General features: G+C 39.8%; 1 protein-coding gene across 8 annotated transcripts in view; it reads right to left on the reverse strand.

Moving 5' to 3' along the window:
* ipo8 (importin 8) overlaps positions 1 to 21,703 on the reverse strand; it is an 88,252-nt gene that overhangs the window by 37,239 nt on the left and 29,310 nt on the right. For 4 of the 8 annotated variants that reach the window (XR_008333793.1, XM_053414581.1, XM_053414579.1 and 1 more), the window contains 4 exons: positions 7,048 to 7,164; positions 6,838 to 6,927; positions 5,322 to 5,348; positions 4,984 to 5,149 (listed from right to left, as the gene is read on the reverse strand). Coding sequence is in view for 7 of the 8 variants with exons in the window: in XM_053414581.1 (XP_053270556.1) it covers positions 4,984 to 5,149; positions 5,322 to 5,348; positions 6,838 to 6,927; positions 7,048 to 7,164 (400 nt within the window). In the remaining variant the exon portion in view is untranslated. The remainder of the gene's footprint in view (positions 1 to 4,983; positions 5,150 to 5,321; positions 5,349 to 6,837; positions 6,928 to 7,047; positions 7,165 to 21,703) is intronic. The other 4 variants (XM_053414584.1, XM_053414583.1, XM_053414582.1 and 1 more) reach the window with 1 other exon arrangement.

The following is a 21,703-nucleotide window of genomic DNA, read 5'->3' on the forward strand; positions in this document are numbered from 1 at the left end:
CATCATTCACTGTGTGTGTGGAGAACAAGACTGGGAGTAGGTGAATAAACAGTCAACAACGACTGCCACACACAAAGAAGGCGTCTCTAAGGTCGGCTTCGACAAAAATCTTTACTCCACTTAGTGTTCTGGTGGTGAATTGCTTTGCAACATGCGCAACCCTTGGAGAATCATAAATTAAAACGAGTCCATCGACACAACTGCGTGAAAACCCACAGCCGCAGTTGCAGAACCATTTAGTGCATCTCACCCCCTGCCATGTGCCTCTGGTGAAATGCAGCCTGTGATCACAAAGACAGTTAGGAGACAAGTAGGTGAATGCTCAAAAGGGAATGATGACACAGTGCGTAAACCAAGAATAGCAAGACCTTCTTGGATAGGGGAAGTTTTGGCAGCTTTTGATGTAAGGGGTCCAATAGCTCTGTTAGCTCTCCACTGTGGACAGGAAGATGGTGCATTACTCCCCTTGTATTAACAACAGTACACCTGATGGTCTCCGTTATGGCCGACTTTGCTTATTTTTTTTTCTTTTGCTGTTAGGTGCCAGAGCAGCAGACTCAGAGGCTGTTTGGATGCTTTCTTTACATGTTCTAGTCATGTCATACTCCAGTTGCTGACCAAGGCAGACAAGTCTAACAAACAAGGTATTATTTTTCAAAATGAGTTTAATTCAGATTAAGATTAAGATACAAAATACAATTTTATCCCAAACACATGCATGGGCACACTCATGCAATTATAGGGAAATTTAACCTCTGCTTTTAACCCATCTGGTGCAGGACACACAGAGCAGTGAGCAACCATGTACAGCGCCCGGGGAGCAGATGTTGGGGGAGAAAGGTGCCTTGCTCAGGGGCACTAGACAGGGTAGGGAGAATCCTCTTGGATTTTTGGACAGATCAATCCAGATTCGTCTTTTTGTTTTTTCTCCGTGGAGTCGAACCAGAGACCTTTTCTGCCCATAGTCCAAGTTACTGCCACTAGTCCACCGTGAGTCCCTCCTCCATTAAATGATTTGCTTATAATTTAACTGTTCATAAAAGTCCTTCCAAATATGTATTTTATGATGACCTACATCAGACCAGGTTCTAGCAGTGCCATGAAGCACATTGCGGTGGCAATGGGCTCCTCATCTGTGACTGGATTGAGAGAGCCAGTAAATGATCACACCTTTCCAGGTATTGTAGTGGGTGAGGTGAATAATTTAAGCAACTATATGTTGGGAAATTTTATTTTAACAGGACATTGACACTAGGTCCCCATGAAGGGTGGATGCCACTGGTCAACCATAATTGACATCTGACACGCCAGACTGTACAGAGGAATCTAACCTGAGGTGGTTGGTACCGAGTTGCTGTTCTCCTGGTAACACGTCTAAGTGGGTTTAAACACTTCCAATTCCAAAGGAGGTGGTAACTTTACCTGCAGTGATTTCCTCTGACAGTGTTTTAATTCCACTTTTTGCAGTTTAATGACTTATCCTGTAGGTGGGCTATGTACTAGAGATTGGGGAGATGACAGAATTAAGTTCCTTTAGCAAATAAGTATGATGGTGATTTAGCCTCCAGCCAAGGGAGGCAGTGAACTGTGTTCGAAGATATCAAAGCTGCTTTCCTTGTCTTTGAACACTTCCTTCTGTTCAAGGAATAAGTCATTTAGTGCTTTGGCTACTGTTTTAGTATATGATGTGATTTCTTTTGTTATTATTTCCATGTTTTCCTGTTTAGTTCCTGTCCGTGCTGATAGTTGTCTTCCATAATATTTTGAATCTCCTAATGAATCCCAGGTCCAGAAGTTGCGTGACAGCAGTGCAATGCTGCGGTGAAATGAAATGTTTCGTGAAGGCAATAGAGAGCATCTCCCAGGGTCCTCACCTCTATGGGAAACCTGCTTCATGACCAAATGTTTAGCTATTATTGGTGACTGTGTGCCTCAGGTCCGATGTGGTCACTAGTCTAACCTGGCACCATTTTCCTACATGTGTTGGCCTTTAGAAAGAAACACAGCAACCACGCACGCACGCACGCACGCACGCACGCACGCACGCACGCACGCACGCACGCACGCACGCACGCACGCACGCACGCACGCACGCACGTACGCACGCACGCACGCACGTGGATTTCACAATTATTTACAAATAAAAATCTGAAAAGTGTTGAGTGCATATGTATTCACCCCCTTTACTGTGAAACCCCTAACAAAGATCTGGTGCGACCAATTGCATTCACAAGTCACATTTGCAAGTCACATAATTAGTAAATAGGGTCCACCTGTCTGCAATTTAATCTCAGTATAAACACACCTGTTCTGTGACGGACTCAGAGTTTGTTGGAGATCATTACTGAACAAACAGCATCATGAAGACCAAGGAGCTCACCAAACAGGTCAGGGATAAAGTTGTGGAGAAATATGAAGCAGGGTTAGGTTATAAAAAAATATCCAGAGCTTTGAACATCTCTCTGAGCACCATAAAATCCATCATAAGAAAATGGAAAGAATATGGCACAACCGCAAACCTACCAAGAGGAGGCCGTCCACCCAAACTGAAGAGTCGGACAAGGAGAAAATTAATCAGAGAAGCAACCAGGAGGCCCATGGTTACTCTGGAGGAGTTGCAGAGATCCACAGCTGAGGTGGGAGAATCTGTCCACAGGACAACTATTAGTCGTCTACTCCACAAATCTGGCCTTTATGGAAGAGTGGCAAGAAGAAAGACATTGTTGAAAGGGATCCATAAAAAATCCCGTTTGGAGTTTGCCAGAAGCCATGTGGGAGACACAGCAAACATGTGGAAGAAGGTGCTCTGGTCAGATGAGACCAAAATTGAACTTTTTGGCCTCAATGCAAAACGCTATGTGTGGCGAAAACCCAACACTGCCCATCACCCTGAGCACACCATCCCAACAGTGAAACATGGTGGTGGTAGCATCATGCTGTGGGGATGCTTCTCTTCAGCAGGTACAGGGAAACTGGTCAGAATAGAGGGAAAGATGGATGGAGCCAAATACAGGGAAATCCTTGAAGAAAATCTGATGCAGTCTGCAAAAGACTTGAGACTGGGGCGGAGGTTCATCTTCCAGCAGGACAATGACCCTAAACATACAGCCAGAGCTACAAAGGAATGGTTTGGATTAAAGAATGTTAATGTCTTAAAATGGCCCAGTCAAAGCCCAGACCTCAATCCAATAGAGAATCTATGGCAAGACTTGAAGATTGCGGTTCACAGACGGTCTCCATCCAATCTGACTGAGCTTCATCTTTTTTGCCAAGAAGAATGGACAAACCTTTCCATCTCTAGATGTGCAAAGCTGGTAGAGACATACCCCAAAAGACTTGCAGCTGTAATTGCAGCGAAAGGGGGTTCTACCAAGTATTGACACAGGGGGGTGAATACTTATGCACCCAACAGATGTCAACTTTTTTGTTCTCATTATTGTTTGTGTCACAATACAATTTATTTTGCACCTCCAAAGTACTATGCATGTTTTGTTGATCAAATGGGAAAAAGTTTATTTAAGTCTATTTGAATTCAAGTTAGTAACAGTACATAATGGGAAAAAGTCCAAGGGGGGTGAATACTTATGCAAGGCACTGTATATCAGCTGATCAGACATCGCTGATCCCCCGTTTCCTCCTGAATCTTCCAGCCGGGTGCACACATGATCTACGACCTCCTTCAGGAATACACTCCCTCCCGCACCCTCGGCTCATCCTCTTCTGGACTGCAAACCATCCCCACGTCACGCCTCGGTACCATTGGTGCCCGAGCCTTCAGCTGCTCAGCAGCCAGGCTCTGGAACTCCCTCCCCCCACACATAAGACAATCAGACTCCATCAAATCATTCAAGTCTCAACTCAAAACTCACCTGTTCAAACTGGCATACTCTTTATAACTGGACCCTGTGCACTTCCCTTTTTTTTATGTTGATGTTCTTTTTTAATGTTGTTTTTATCTTTCAGGTTTTTATCTTTTATCTTTTATCCTGTACTATTGTATTGTAAGGTGACCTTGGGTGACTTGAAAGGCGCCTCCAAATAAAATGTATTATTATTATTATTATTAGAATCACGCACCAGTGTCACAGCAGTATCTATTTATTTAGAGCATCCAGACCCAATCCATCACATCAGTGGATCCTCACCTCCACTCTGGGATACTATTTGGAAAGTTTCTTAATTTCTTGTAAGTTATCTCCAGTGCGCTCTGTGCGCCAGTGGCACTGCAGGGATTTAATACACGCACAGTGTTAGAAGATATTATGAAAAACTTTTAATGACTCGGCTCTGCAACTCCGCTTTTAAATGGAATCTGAACGTGATTTACTGAAAGTTGTTTTATATATTTTTCAATTAAAAGGTTTGTGTGGAACAGATATGTCGAACGAGCACAACTAAGCTGTTGGTAGAAATGTAAATGAGGAAGTGGATCAATCTGCTTCAGTTCACCACCACGTCAGGTCTGCAACACCACTTTCCAGTCTCCAAAATTTTCGTACACATGGGTCAGAGTTTGCTTGGAAATACGCACATTACGCACGCTTTTTGTTGATCTTTGTTGCTTTGGTAACAAGGCAAAGGTTGAGGCAAAGCATGACACATTCACTCAATTTCATTGTCTGATCCATAAATTAAAGTCTGCTAAAAAATATCGTTCTTTCGGATTAGTTAAATTTGGATGGAAACATTTCCATGACTGCTTTTTTCCCCATTGGACAAGTCAGGCTCCCCTGACTACAAAATTGTGAATGAATAGAATAAATTAGACCTCAGTCTATGAGATCATAATCTGTCAGTCAATTAATACATACGTCATATCGCCTGTAGCAGAAGAGGGAGAATCCCTGGTGGCCCAGATTTTTGAATATATTTGCAATTTATGATCTTATTTGTACTTTGTGGTACTCCAAATTATTTCATCACTTATTTAATATTAATATAAATGTCAAAACACAGACAAAATGTCAATACTTGTCCACAGACCTTGCTCCTGGTTGCTGACCAATGTCTGCAGAGCAATGGCAGCCTCCACCTTGACCGGCATCTCTTTGTCGTCGATGAGATCCTGTTTTACTAACTCAACAGCATTCCTCAGAACCAGCTCATCCTGGAAACTTAGTGGGCTGAAAGAGTGGAGCACCCAGCATGACTGCCAAGCAAAGCAGAGAACAGCACATTAGTACAGCATCTGGAAACTTCTTAGTCAATGTTAGAAATCTAGATCTCTAGATCTCTGAAACCACCACCACAAGTGTCCACTGCTGCGAGAGCAGGTGTGGACGCAAGCACAAGGTGCTAAAATGAATGAAACACTGACTCACATTGACTGAATGGAGCACCCAACAGGACTGAAAGCAAGGGAACCAAAGGTTAAAGCATTAAAATACAGTCTATTCATTAAAATTGTATTTAGTGACCCATACAACATATGAAATAAAACAAAAGTATGTTTTGATGTTTTTCACAATATAGCTTTAAGAATATTTTCAGTGTGTGCCCAGACTGTCTTAAAATATTTAAGTGTCGTTGTAGTCTATTGGATAGGGCACTTATCAGATAGCTACAAGGTCCATTTCTCAACACCTGGTCAGGGGACATATAATGCATGTCAAACCAATTCTCTCCCCATGTTTTTTGGCAAAATGTTAAACAATCATCTTGAAACAAAAATAGTCTTAAAATATTAAATATGAGTGGGGTTTCCAAGAACGATATGTTGAAGATCCTTCTGTCCGTCCTGGGAGAGGGATCCCTCACATGTGGCTCTCTCTGAGGTTTCTACGTATTTTTACCCTTTTAAAAGGGTTTTTAGTAGTTTTTCCTTACTCTTGCTGAGGGTTAAGGACAGAGGATGTCACACCATGTTTAAGCTCTATGAGACGAATTGTGATTTGTGAATATGGGCTATACAAATAAAATTTGATGGATTGATTGATTGAAGATGCTATTAAAACCTATTAATGACTCGGCTCTGTAACTCCACTCTTAAAAGGAATCTAAACGTAATTTGCTCTAAGTTATTTTATATATTTTTTAATTAAAAGGTTTGTGTGGAACAGATATGTCGCGCGAGCAAAACTAAGCTGTTGGTTTCAGGGGCCTCATTTACAAAAACAGTGCATAGGATTCATGCAAAAAGTGTGTGAGTACACAAAGATCACACAGAAAGGGTGCGCAAAAAAAGATTTATATTTATGAAACCGTTTGCACCCGACCTGGAACGGAATACCATCGTTCATAGTTAATGTTTCCTCTAACTGACGATAGTTGTATGACGAGAATACCATACATATCTGAAGGTGTGAACTCCTCTTTGTCAGACTTCTGAACCAGTGGTGCAGAGTTGAGCACTCGGTTATATTCTTAGATAAATTCTTTGTTAAATTTTCTGTTATATTCTCTGTTGTATTTCCTACTTGAATAAATTCAAAAACAGCAGATTGATCAGAAAATTCTTATACATATTATTTAAAGTTATTGAACCAAGTTCAAAAGTAAAATATGTCAACAATAGAAACTATCACAACTGTGAAATAAACAATTATATTCCTTATAGTCATTTTTGATGACTGTGGGCAGTTCAGAGGTCAGAAAGAAAGTACTTACAATAAAAGGGAGATGAAATGTGTATATCCGCTCAACATAATGTTTATCAGCTGAGAATTTGTTATCAGCATGTCCTATATGAGAAAATAATTATTCTGATTATTCTTGGGATGTATGCACACTAACTGGGTTTAAGGTTTTTTCAAGAGCAAGGGATCTCTGAATGAAAGGAAAACAAAAAAAAAGACCAAAAATAATTAACCATTAAGGAGCTATGGGGGATTCACTTACTCTGGCTCGCAGGTAACCCATGGGAGAGTTGAGCAAAGGAAAAACATAGTTTTGTAGTATCAGCTCCATCTTCTCCCTGTACATCCGCTTCTGTAGAATCACACACAATAAAGCACAGTGGTGATTAAAACAGACAGAATCTGATCTTTTTTTTTTTAAGGAAAATTAAATTAAATTAAAGAGGCACAGAGGTGTATCAGAGGTGTGTACCCTCAGCATAAGCTCAGCCAGAGCACCGATGCAGTGCAGTGCTCCATCCTTACTGCGGGGATTTGCCGAGGGGTCCATCAGTATCTGGTGGCAGAACTCCATCATCTGAGGAAGAACCTTCCAAGAAAAAATTATGAAGATTTCACAATGAAAAGGCTAATGCATAAAGAATGACTTTGTTACAGACGTATATGAGGGTTTCTGTGGCCGAGAAATACACTTGAATACATTTTCACAATTTATGTATATATTGCAGGGGTAAAAATATAAATAAAGTTTCATTGTCATATTGGAGGAATGCCCGTTTAAAGTCATCATTATAAATATTACTGACAGCTGCAATATATTTTTTTGCCACCTGGGGGCAGCAGAACAAGCTGAAAACAAAAATTGACAGATTATCAATCATAACCAAGTGGAAACCTAGCTAGACCTCACCAATTGATTTGTGAACTGCTGCTTTGAAGCCAAGAGTTTTGAATTTGATCAGCGCCATCTTGGCGATTTTGGGCCAGGCTGAGCTGGATGTTACCATATTTGGACAAAAAGGAGGAGCTGGTTCTGACCTTCTCTGACCTCTCAACTCGAGGAGTCACATGCCCACCTACAACGGCTACTGACCCAAGCTCCTGACTGGGCTGAGAACTACCTGCTAACACAGTTAGCTTTCATCATCTGAGGTAAAGTTCATGTGTAAGTCATATGAAAAGCCAGTGGTGGACTTCCGGTTACGTCATGGAGGGATAGGTCGCACGGTATCAGAGCTCCCGATAGCCAGGTGCTAATACCCCTGAAAACTCGAATATTCAGAGCTAGAAATCATCTCTGCTGTAATGAAAAGGGGGAGAGGTTCGAAGGGTAGGAAAACTGCGGTTAATCAGCCTGAAAATACGGCGCAAGACGAAGCTGAAAACGCGATAGCTGACCTCGAGATGGAAGAAGATGGCTGCCATGAAACTACCTGCTTTGAACTAGCCGACAGCGAGGCTGGAATGCGCTCGGGTCTGGCAAACATTAGCAAGGACATAAAGGACTTAAAAACAGAAATGAAAGCCTCATTCCGCGCATTTGGTGAAGATTTGAGGAGGGACGTGAAACGAGACTTGGATGATTTCAAAAAAGGAATTAACCAAGAGTTCACTAAACTTGGCACTGAACAGCAGCTGCAGAGCGGGAGGCTAAACGAGGCAGAGACGCGGCTGGAGAAGCTAGAATCTTGGGCACTGGAGGCAAACAACGCTCTCATTACCTCTTTGAAAGAACAGAAAACCCTGCAAGACAAGTTAACTGATTTGGAGTCGAGGTCGAGGAGAAATAATCTCCGCATCTATGGGGTCCCTGAGGGAGAAGAGGGCGAATCGACAGCTAAGTTTTTGCAAGACATGCTCAGGCGTGAACTTCAACTGCCGGATGACTTAAATCTCCAAATACAAAGAGCGCACCGATCGCTGGCACCCAAGCCAGCAGCCGGCGCTCAGCCGAGACCTATCATCGTTAATTTCCTGGAATTCACCACCAAAGAGAGAGTCTTACGGGACGCGTGGAAAACCAAAATACAGCTGAGAAACAAACTTCTGTCATTCGATCACGATTATGCGACAGAGGTTGTTCAAAAGAGGAAAGAATACAACGCTTCTAAAAGAGTCCTGAAGGAAAAAGGCATCCGGTTTCAGACACCATTCACCAGGATGAGAGTCCACTGGAGCATGGGAGCCCGAACCTACAACGACGCGAGGGAAGTGAAGGAGGAATTGGTGAAACGCGGACTCATTGAACCGACACCGGCTCGCGACACGGAGGAGACCGGGTTGGAGACACGGCTTTCCACGGCGATGGAGTGGCAGCGCAGAGAGGGACCTCGGAGGAGCACCGCTTCAGCAACGACCATGGCAACGACACGCGCAAGGGATAAACTACAAGAATTCAGAAGATCTGGAGATTGAAGTAGGATTAAGACAACAAACATGATAACCTGTCCGGTAGGAATGTTCCGTTTTAAACTACGTCTACAAAAGGCTGAATATTGATCAGCACGTTTGCCCTATGTAAGTATAAAAGACTATCGGGACCTGAGTGTTACCCTATTTTTTATTCTCTTTCTCTCATAGTTTTTTTTCTTATCCGTTGGACTCACTTAGAATGACGAAAGCCTGTACCGTAGGCCATTATGTCATTACTAAGTTAGGGCCCTCTCCGAATGAGAGGCTTTCCCTTCGGCCCCCCAACGGGACCGGAATTCTGGAGGACGAGAAGACCCTCCTTCTTTTGGAAGTGTTTTATTTGTTTAGTTCGTATTCTGCCACTGTTCAGGCACGGTTAGCTCAAGTGTTTTATTTGTTTAGTTCGTATTGTGCCACTGCTCAGGCACGGTTAGTGGGGCCACTGATGTTCTTATTTGTCCTTAAGTGATGCACGTTAGTGATGTGAGGATAGCGTCCTTAAATGTGAATGGTTTAAATAATCCAATTAAAAGAAAAAAAGTAATAACCAAAATGAAGAGGGAAAACATCCACTTGATATATTTACAAGAGACTCACCTCTCTCAGCAGGAGCATTCTAAGCTTGGGTCTTTTGGATATAAAAATGCCTTTTATAGTACGTTTAAGAATGGCCCCAAAAGAGGAGTTGCCATATTAATCTCTAATTGTGTGAACTTTGAATTCATTAAAGAAATAAGGGACAAAGAGGGGAGATATGTCATCGTAAATGGAAAAATTGACAATAATATAGTTACTTTGGTTAATGTCTATGTGCCACCCGGTAGTGATAAAACTTTTCTGAAATCAGTGTTTGAAATTATAGTCTTGGAAAATGAAGGGACCCTGATTTGTGCAGGGGATTTTAATATGATCTTGAATCCTAAACTTTATACAACCAATGCTAAAAGAAATAAGACACAATTATCAAAACTTGTCAATATCTCACTAATTGAACTGGGGATGTTTGATGTGTGGAGGGAACTCCACCCTTTAGAGAAGGACTACACGCATTATTCTGCTCCTCATTCCGTTTACTCTCGAATAGATTACTTTTTTATGAATACAGCAGACAGACATAGAATACAAGATTGTAGTATTGGGATAGCTGATCTGTCTGACCATAGTATAGTCTATCTTAACATTAAATTGGAGGCAAGGAAGAAAAATTCACTCTGGAAATTAAATGCAGGTATGTTAAATAATCGGGACACAAAAGAGGGAATTAAAAAAGAAATTAAAAATTGCATAGAAGAAAATATAGACAGCCCTGTTGATGATACCATTCTTTGGGATACGGTTAAAGCGGTTATGAGAGGGAGATTGCTATCAAGGGCAGCATACCAAAAGAAAATTAGAGAGGAAGAATATAAAAATTTGATTAATCAATTAAGAATACTGGAACAGAAACATAAAAACCATGAGGATGGAGCCCTTCTACATCAAATAAACATTATAAGACGACAGATAGACGACAATTTAAATAATGAGATTGAGAAAAAACTGAGATTTACTAAACAAACATATTATGAATCGGGCCCCAAAGCGGCTAAATACTTGGCTAGACGCCTTAAGGTGCAGCAAGCTGCTAATACGATACACAAGATCAGAGACCCCTTAACAAAAGAAATTTTATTTAAACCGGAGGAAATAGAAAAGGTCTTCAAAGAATACTATGAAAACCTGTACTCTCAGCCCCCAGCAAAAGAAAAACACGAGATGAAAGAACTTCTCAATTCATTGGACTTACCGGCTATTGGAGAAGATCAAAATAGAAAATTAAATTCTGCTATTACTAAAAAGGAATTAGACAGTGCTATTAGCAGATTAAAATTGAACAAATCACCAGGCAGTGATGGCTATCCGGGCGAGTGGTATAAAACATTTAAAGAGGAATTGTCTCCACTTCTTCTGAACTCCTTTAATGTAACTCTGACAGAGGGTAAAGTGCCCCCCTCTTGGAAAGAGGCGGTGATCTCAGTGATACTAAAGGGAGGTAAAGAAAAGGAATTATGTGAATCTTATAGACCTATCTCGATTTTAAATGTAGATTATAAGATTTTCACGTCAATCATCTCTAAAAGGTTTGAAAATGTTATGTCTGATTTGATCGATGAGGATCAATCAGGATTCATTAAGGGGCGACAGACTCAGGACAATATTAGACGTACTCTACATATCATAGATCACATCCAGAAACAGGGACTGGAAGCAGTATTAGTGAGCCTTGATGCCGAGAAGGCCTTTGATTGTGTCAATTGGGAATTTTTATATCAGGTACTGGAGAAATTAGGTTTTCAGAAACAGTCAATACAATGTATCCAAAGCCTTTACAAAGAACCCACAGCAAGGATAAAAATCAATGGCCACTTAACCAATAGTTTCAATCTACAAAGAGGCACTCGCCAGGGATGCTGCCTTAGCCCCACTCTATTTGCCATATTTATAGAACCTTTAGCACAGCTGATCAGACAGGATAGCAGTCTGAAGGGAATCCAAATAGGAAAACAGGAACACATCATAGGACTTTTTGCCGATGATGTTATTGTGACTCTGATGCACCCAGATAGAACCTTTTCTAACCTGATGGCAATATTAGATGACTTTGGTAAATACTCTGGCTATAAATTAAACATGGCAAAAACACAAATCCTCACTTTCAATTACTCTCCTAATAAAGAAACCAGAGAAAAATACAAAATTAAATGGAAGGCTAAAGTATTAAAATATCTTGGAGTGACATTAACAAAAACTCTTGGCAACACGTCTGAAATCAACTATAAACAGGTCAACGAAAATATTGGAACAGATGTCAGGAGGTGGTCAGCCTTTAACCTAGATATGGGGACACGTATAGATATAGTGAAAATGAACATACTACCAAGACTACTATATCTGTTTCAATCTATTCCACAGATGATCCCAGAAGCACAATTCAGGCTGTGGGACAAATTGATTTCTAGGTTTATCTGGGCCGGCAAGAGACCAAGGATCAGGTATAAAACACTTCAAATAAATAAAGAGGAGGGTGGTGTGTCACTGCCTAACTTGAGACAATATTTCTATGCAGCACAAATTAGATTTGTAGTATGCGGAAGCTGCCCGCATTATGAAGCCAGATGGAAAGACATTGAAGTCAACATAGAGACCTCTCCAATCCAAGCAGTGTTGGGGGACACAGCGAATAAAATGCGCCAAGAAAGCAGCAATGATATTATCAAACAGACCCTGGGTATTTGGAATAAGATGGTGAAAGACTACAAAATGGAGGGAGACGCAAAGATTTTGACTTGGCCTGCCCTGGATCACAAATTTAAACCAGGAACAAATGATATTGGCTTCAGACAGTGGTGGGACAAGGGTATAACAGCTATATGTACACTCACACAGGGTGGGCACTTCAAGAGTTTTGAACAATTACAAAAGGAATTTGATCTAAATAAAAAAGATTTTTTCAGATATTTGCAAATTAGGGATTACTTTGATAAAAAAATTAAACCAGAACTATCTGTAGAGGGTAATGCAGTGGTTGAAATCCTAGTTGAAGCTTATAAAAAAAAGAGTAATAAAACTATTTCCAAAATATATCAGGGCCTACAGAAACAAAATGGAGAAAATACAGGATATGTTAAAGCAAAATGGGAGAAGGAATTAAACATAGAAATATCACAGGAGGATTGGTGTTCTATGTGGAAAGCACAGCATTCATCCACAAGCTCAAGGAAGTGGAGAGAATTTGGTTGGAGGAACTCAATTCGTTATTTTATAACACCACATATTAAAAGTAAGCAAATTCAGTTAAAGGAACCGTGCTGGAGGCTGTGCGGAAACACGAACGCCCATCACTCTCATATTTTTTGGCTATGCCCAAAAATTCAGATATTTTGGGGGAAAATATGTCTGTCTTTAAGTAAGATTCTGGGATATGAAGTCACAAACAATATAAAGGTGCTTTACTTCTGTATTTTAAAGGATGTCATCTCAGGAAAAGATTTGTATCTGTGTAAAATATTGCTCAGAAGAAGAAAACAATCACTAAGAACTGGTATCAAGCGGACACTCCAAACCTCAAACAATGGATGGACATAGTAAAACAGATTAAGACAATGGAAAAAATTACTTTCTCTCTCAGATCCAGAGGAGCGATTTTCCCAAGTAAATGGGAGAAATGGACTACCTTTATTGAAGAATTAGATGACGCTTCACTATCAGGATAAGCTTTGGACAATCAAAGAAAATATGTATAAAACTGTTATACTGGTGCGCCCCCTCGTTATTGTTTATGTTATTGTACTTGTATTGTGTGTATGTCCTTTAAAAATGTGAAAAGACTAAAATAAAAAGTTAAAAAAAAAAAAAAAAAAGAAAAGCCAGTGGTGCACATGTACACATATTTCAGAGCAGTAATGAGTGGTTGCTGAAATTAAAGTATGAGCTAAAGTTAAATAGTTTTATGTAACATACTACAGTGTGTTTTAATCTGCAGAACATGAAGAGAGGTCAGAAATGATCTGAACTTCTACATGAACTGTAATGACTATAACTCATGATGAATAACAGCCTGGACTGTTTGCATCTTCTCTCCATCACCATTGTTACAGTCAAACTACTCACTGTTAAACAATTTTATTGTTAAAGAGCAGCTTGTGTTCCTCCAGGCTTTGGACTTTATTCTTACAGTAAAGACGACTGAATCAAGTGCTGTAAGATGTATATAAAATACTACTTTACTATTGTTCTTTCTCAATTCAAACATTTCTAATGTAAATTATACTCACTAAACGGTATTTCATTTTTCTGCTGGATTATAAATTAATGTAGTTTAATGTGAAATAAAGTTATCTATGAAACTGTTTCACTAGTCATGATTCTATGGAGCACATCTGTTAAAAGTTACAGCAGCAACAGTCACATTATTCGATCATACAAGAACACTGATGATCTCGTTGTTGGAATTTGAAATTAATCACAAGCCTTTTACATTTGGGTTTTAATCAAATCAATCATTGACCATTAAGATATGAGTTGATACTTTCCTTATGTGTCTTATGACAACATTTTATGAAAATTAAAACATAAATTTACCAAAGTGTGCCGTTTGATTTATTATAAGGAAGAAAAGGTTAAATGTGCAAAAAACAGGCAAGTCATCTGCAGACATGGAAAATGTACTCAGTAATGCTTAATCATATTTCAAATTTAAATATCAGAGGTTAGATAAACACTTCAGAGTTTGTATATCTAATACAGTGGTTCTCAACCTCAATATTTTTTCAGCCAAGTATCCCCTAACCAGCACAAAGCATTTTTGGTTGAAAAAAAGATGTAATACACAGCGCTGCGCCATAAGTGTCTGATTTATTAAACACTTATATTTTATTGAATATTCATTAAATACATTTTTTTTAAAGGATATTTGAATGGATGCTAATTTTAAATCTATTTAAAAAAAATCTCACGTACCCCCATCTGAGAACCACTGATCTAATACATACTTTTAAAGTGTTAATAGGAGTAAATATTTGTTATAGAAGTCACAATTATCCAGGTGAACTACAGGTTGGAAAGTTCTAGCTGTTACGATTGAAGACTGTTCACACTAAACTAGGGATGCACCGATCCGATACTTGTATCGGTATCGGTACCGATATTGAAGAAATTTCTAGATCGGGTATCGGTGACAATGGGCCGATCCATAAGCAACACGCCGTGCGGAACCTACAGTGTTTACAAAATGGAGCGAGCGAAAGGATCGGCGATCTGGAGCTTTTACACGTTACCTCAGCCAACAAGCTCCACGGCTACGTGCAACATCTGCAAGGTGAATGTTCCGAGGGGCGGTTCTAAAGCGTCGAGTTATAACACGACAAACCTCATTAAGCATCTACACAAATTTCACGTGAGAGAGCACGCGGAGTTCGTTGAACAGAATAAAAAAAAAGGAGCCGGCACGAAGCAGCTAACCTTAAAGGAAATGAAGGAAAGAGTAGAAAAATTTCCAATGAATAGTGTGCAGGCAACCAAAATCACCGACAAGATTTTAAACTTTATTGTAATGGATGGGCAACCGCTGTCGGTTGTTGGAGACAAGGGATTTCGGCTGCTAATTAGCCACCTGGAGCCACGTTATGACATTGTAAGCCGAAAATATTTGTCCGAGACGGCTCTACCTGAACTGCATGCTAAAGTGTCCAAACACATATTGGAGAGGCTAAAAGACGTCAAAGCTCTGAGTTTCACCACAGATATCTGGAGCTCTGACGTTTCCCCCGTGTCACTTTTGAGCTTAACAGCACACTGGCTGGATGAGAGTTTCTTGCCACACAGTGCAATGTTAAATGCAACAAACTTCCGTGGGTCACAAACCAGTGACGCGATTGCAGCTTCCCTAAAAGAAATGCTTGATAGGTGGCAAATTCCTTTGAATAAAGTCCATGTCATTCTGAGGGACAACGCCAGCAACATGCGAAAGAGGATGGACATCATGAGAGTGCGTAGTTTAGGCTGCGTTGCACATACAATGCATCTCGTTGTCATCGAGGGACTTCTATCACAGCGTGCTGTGAGTGATGCCGTTGCAAGTGGGAGACAGATTGTTGGACACTTCAAACATTCCCCGCTAGCTTATTCACGGCTGCAAGATATCCAGCTTGAGATGAACCTACAAGAAAAACGCCTGCAGCAGGACGTCAAAACCAGGTGGAATAGCACCTACTTCATGATCACGAGTCTGGTGGAACAGAAGCGAGCACTGTCTACTTATACTGCTGACCATGACCTGCCCACAACACTCACGGCAAACCAGTGGGCCTTGCTTGAAAAAACAAAGAACTGTCTAGAACCGTTTGAGGAGTTTACAAGGATGGTGAGCTCAGCCACATCCTCCACTGCTGATGTTATCCCAAGTGTCACCGTTCTGAAACGTATCCTCTCTATGGAAACCGAGGCTGACTCTGGGATTAAAACCATGAAAAGGACGCTCTTAGAAGCTGTTGACAAGCGCCTAAGCACCGCGGAAGACGAACATCTGTATGTACTTTCCACACTGCTGGACCCAAGATACAAGGACAGGTGAGACTGTAAACTTTTTGTAAGAGATTTCACTTGTGAGAAAGATTATTTGACTTTACTAGAACATATAAATATTAAATATTATACAGACATTATAGATGTAACATACAGTAATAACATATTTGAAATTTAAAGTAAGGATAACTGCATATGTGATCTTTTTTTTTTTCATTTCAAGAAGTATTAGGCTAGTTTGCTGAATTTATAACTGAAACCAACATGTTTTATTTTTTCAGATTTTTCACCAGTGCAGACTCTGTCAAGCGTGGGAAAGATGCACTTGCTAAGGAGCTGGAGGAAGATGTGAGGACCACCACTGCTGATGGAGCATCAACGGCTTTGGAGCCACCAGGAAAGGCCCCCCGAGTGGAAACAGCAGCAGCAACTCCAAGCAGCAGCAGCAGCAGCAGGAGCGGCTTCATGAAAGAATTTGGCAAAATTCGGGGGGAGCGAGAAGAAGGTCCTGGTGCAGCAAGCAGCTCTAGTACTGCTGTACAATTGCATGGATATTTTACAGAGGAAACAATTCCTACCACAGATGACCCATACAAATACTGGGGAGTCAACCGCCAGCGCTTTCCTGGCCTTGCTGCTGCTGCCTTCAAATACCTCAGTGCACCCTGCACTAGCGTTGAAAGTGAAAGGCTTTTCAGCACAGTCTCCACCATCATGGACGAGAAGCGAAACAGACTCACAGCCGAGAGAGCAGAAATGCTTGCTTTCCTAAGCAAGAACCTGCCAGTGATGCTTAAGCCTGAGCTTGAGAAGCTTGAGAAATCTGCTTGAGCAGGTCACTGACACTGAGTGTCAGTATGTGTGTGACTTATTAAGCCTCAACAGTTATTGGTGAAAAAACTTGAGAGAAGCTATTGTTTTCTCAATTTCAGCTCCTTTATTATTTATTACAAGTTATAAGTTGGTACTACCTCTAATTTTGTTTTTGTTTGTTTTTACCAAGCTAGAGAAGCTATTGTTTTGTTCAGATGCTTTTGTAATGGATGTTTAATTCCCATTTGCACTAAACTATGTAAAGAGCTGATTGCTATTTATTTTGAAAGTCTTCCAACCAAGCTAGTGAAGCTATTGTTTTCTCAATTTCATCTCCTTTATTATTTATTGCAAGTTACAAGTTGGTACTACCTCTAATTGTGTTTTTGTTTGTTTTTACCAAGCTAGAGAAGCTATTGTTTTGTTCAGATGCTTTTGTAATGGATGTTTAATTCCCATTTGCACTAAACTATGTAAAGAGCTGATTGCTATTTATTTTGAAAGTCTTCCAACCAAGCTAGTGAAGCTATTGTTTTCTCAATTTCATCTCCTTTATTATTTATTGCAAGTTACAAGTTGGTACTACCTCTAATTTTGTTTTTGTTTGTTTTTACCAAGCTAGAGATGATATTGTTTGGTTCAGATGCTTTTGTAATGGATGTTTAATTCCCATTTGCACTAAACTATGTAAAGAGCTGATTGCTATTTATTTTGAAAGTCTTCCAACCAAGCTAGTGAAGCTATTGTTTTCTCAATTTCAGCTCCTTTATTATTTTATTATTTATTTTGTTTTACATTGTATTTGAATCCCTAATTGCACTGACTGAACCAGTCACACTATATTTTTGTGATTAAGATTGTTTTACTGGTGCACAATTATATAATAAATAAGTAATTCAGTACATTTATATCTGTTTATTTGTTTTATAAAAAATAGGAAAGAAATGTTTAAGTCAAGTCTCATGATCCCAGTCTTTTCCCCCCAATGAAACTTGCAGTTTGTTACCATAATTTCGCGCTGTTTTTCTATATCGGTATCGGATCGGTATCGGCCGATACTAAACCTCAGATATCGGTATCGGTATCGGAGGTGAAAAAAGCGGATCGGTGCATCCCTACACTAAACACTTTCCTGTGAAGGTTGTGACAGCTGAAATTGATCTACTTACTAATCTAGTCAAATTATTTTCAAATCAAAATAAAGAATCAAACAACCATTTTTTTTCTGTGTTTCTTCTCTTGGACCCGGAAGCTACGTCCATTTTTTATATACAGTTTGTGCTTATAACAAATTTCTCTGCCCTCTTGAGTCTCAAATACAAGTCACCGTCACAACAATCAGGGTTCTACACATTTTGACCAATGGATTTCCATGACTTTTCCGGGAGATTTCAATCACTTTAAACTAAATTTCCATGACCAAATATTTTGTAAGATTCTGTGTATACATGGAAAAGTGACAATTTGTTTTATTTACGCTAACAATGAGAATTTCAAAGCAATACCATAAATTACACAAATGAATGAGACAAAAGTTTGATTGAGGTCTTTGTCTGTTGTAACCCATGGCATGTACTTTTCCATTTGTAGCCAAGCATGGTTAAATCTACACTTCCCTGGCATAGTGCACTATCCCGCCTGCTTCCCCAATGAACTTTTCAATTAGTATGAAAGTATAGTATGCCTGCTTATATTTTGAGCCGATTTCTTTTTAAATCATATGCATTATTTAAAAGTCAGCGTAAATGAAGGACATGAAAATATGAATATAACAAATTTTATCTCCAAAACCTTTAGGATTTAATTGTTTTCAAGCACTTTTCCAGGCCTGGAAATAAACATTTAACAATTCCATGACTTTTCCAGATTTTCCATGATGTAGGAACCCTGAACAATGTAATTTGCCAACTAAATAAAAGACAAGAGAAGAGCTCAAAATTATTCATCACATGACTGCTTCAACTCAGAACAAAGAACTAGATTATACAGAGCTCAAGGAAATTGGTAATGGACAGTATTTGCACTCTCTTTGCCAAAATGTAAGTTTTTTTTTCTCGGCCCATGTCCCATCCTTCCAGAAAGTTTTGTGGATATCTGTTCTGAGGTTAATCAATGATCTTGTGAACATACAATTGAACAACCACCAACCAGTTAGATAGGTATGTGAAAACACAACCTCCCAATGGGATTATTGAGCAATCGAGCCAATGACAGACATGATTCTGCACAGATGAGCTAAAAAAGCTGAAATATTCTTGTCAGGTCCAATCCTTAAATTAGGGATACCGTTAGAGAACTAAAGTCAACTTCTAGAACTTAATACCTGGCTCTCCACATAATGCAATGATCATTTTTGGGGATAAAAACAATACAATATCAGGATGAACAGGAGTCATCAACAGTGAGGTTTTTTGACCTTGCTGGCAATCTTTTCCATAGCCTCAAGCACCTAGCTCTCTCTTCTCTCAGTTTTATTAAGAGCTTATGTAAATCTGGGGGAAAAAGACCACCCTTCACAGCAGTCACAGCTTCTTCTTTTTGGTAGCACTGACACTGTCCACACACAGCCATAACAGCTGGTTATCAATCAAAGTACAATTCATAAAACAACATGATTTGTGTGTTGTCTCAATAAAACCTTAAAAAGCAAGATAAAAAAGTAATTCAACAATCAGTAAAATAATACTGTTGAAAGGATTTAAGCTGAAAAGATAACCAGAGAGAACTAACAAAACACTTATGTTTGGATTCAGGCCATGTGCTTACAAATAGGCTCAGATAAAATCCACAGGTTTGGGGCTTCTCTGTGTGATTTTTTTGGCCACCAAAAAGGGAGTCATTTACTCAAACGCAAATTGCAATCTTTTTTTGTAGAGGAAATTTACAAATAAAATGTTTCCTAGCAGTGGATTAAACTCCAGTGTTTTCCTGCAGGAAAATTAGCATAGACCATGCTCGCGCAATTTGTAAGGCTTAGGACTGTTTTGTTTAATTAGTTTCATTCTTTTTCACTTCGTATTGATTGTCATACTTTTGGGCCTCTCTAACTCTTAAAGACTGTACCTAGAATCGAGTTAGAAGAAGATGACCCAAATTGAACACATCTGTGTAATAATACTGCATGCCCTTTTCTCTATTGCAGTATGCATATGATCCAAGGTTGAGTTAGGAAGCTAGATCGATAACCGGAGGAAGGTAAAAATATCTCTGCAAGAGGGAATACTCATTTTCTTTCTCTTTGAAACTAGAGCTGCAAAAATGACTAAAATCTGAAAACGCCATCAGAATGATATTGTAACTATCGTGACAATACCTGGGAACTGGGTCCAGACTTTATACGCAGTTTGCCTTACAAAAATGCACAGAACAGCAGGAGTTCTCTGCTCAGACACGTTCAACAAAGCAACAAATTCTCCACAGGATTAAGGTGAGGGGTGGTGCAGCAGGGAGAGGCAGGATGTAACGTATTAATTTTGCTGCGGAGATTACATGATTTTGTTTACAGCACATCAACACCTTCTTCGGTTCCTATCATCACAAACTCTCACATCTTTGTCAGTCTCTTCTTTCTGTGCACACACGCATGCTCCAGTGAACGTGACTGTGCCATCAGGTGCACAGAGCACACTGGAGATCACTCATGGAAATAAGAAAAACTATTCACTTTCAAATTTCTATTTCCAAATAATATCCCTGAGAATCAGTAGGTGGTGCTATCACTATCAATAAATACAGACTAATACATCTGGTAAGGCAGGGACTTCCTGTTACACAGTGAATCAGTAGGTGGCGCTAAGACCCTGAGTTAATATTGACACATGGAGCTGTTCAGGCCTCGAATATGATCTTAGGTGTTAATTTTGGTGCCGATTGGACAATGCAGAGTGGAGTTATAGAACTTTGTCTCCTATAGCTTATGATCAATCTTCACCATATCTCAATGTTTATACGGTTTGAGGAAAGTTCACAATTCTAAGCATGGTTTTATGACTTGCTTGAGCTCATTTAAGCTGTATTTTGTAAAGCAGCTAGGAGCAGAGCTTCAAAGTATGAAAGATTTCACTTCCTGTTGCGAGAAGGTGGCGCTGTAATGATGAGTCAATATCGACATATGGATCTGTTGAGGGTGGGACTGTGATTGTGTGAAAGAGGTCTGAGGCTGATTGGACAATGCACAGAGGAGTTTTAATAAATCCCAAATTTTGGGCGGATCATCAAAATTCAACGCCACGGTCACATAATGTGACATATACTTAAAAATCAAGGTTAGTTTTAATCTCCATGTTGTTGATATTATACTCACTTAATTTGAAGTTGATCTGTTGAAAGTTCTAGTAATAGTCTCAGTGCCCCCTAGTTGTAACAGGAAATGTCATGTTTTACATTTCCGTGTCCTGCAGCTCACCCGTTTACCTGATGTATTTCTAAAGAGAGCCTAAAGGACTTGGTGATGCCATATAATGAAACTTGGGAGCTTTTTTCAGGTTGATGTGCCGATGGCGTGGCAGCGAATTTCGATGTCTCGCCATCAATTTTCAATTAGCTGTAACTTCCATGTTTTTGCTCCAATCACCGTCAAACATCAAATGTGTAATAAGGTTCCTGCCCTGAACACATCTTTATGCCATATACTATAATTGTCACAGCGCCTTCTAGCTGTAACAGGAAGGACCTGAGATGTTGGTGATACCATGTTGTGACAATTAAACCTTTGTGTTGAACGCCGATTTTGTGACCTTTGACGGAACGCCAAAAAACAGGCAGCAGTTGTAAAGTCATTGCGCATGCTCCGGGGCCTTAAACTTGACATGTACAATGAGAGTCGCTTAATAAACACATCA

Source organism: Pleuronectes platessa, chromosome 22 (genome assembly GCF_947347685.1).
Source record: "Pleuronectes platessa chromosome 22, fPlePla1.1, whole genome shotgun sequence".
Taxonomy (NCBI): domain Eukaryota; kingdom Metazoa; phylum Chordata; class Actinopteri; order Pleuronectiformes; family Pleuronectidae; genus Pleuronectes; species Pleuronectes platessa.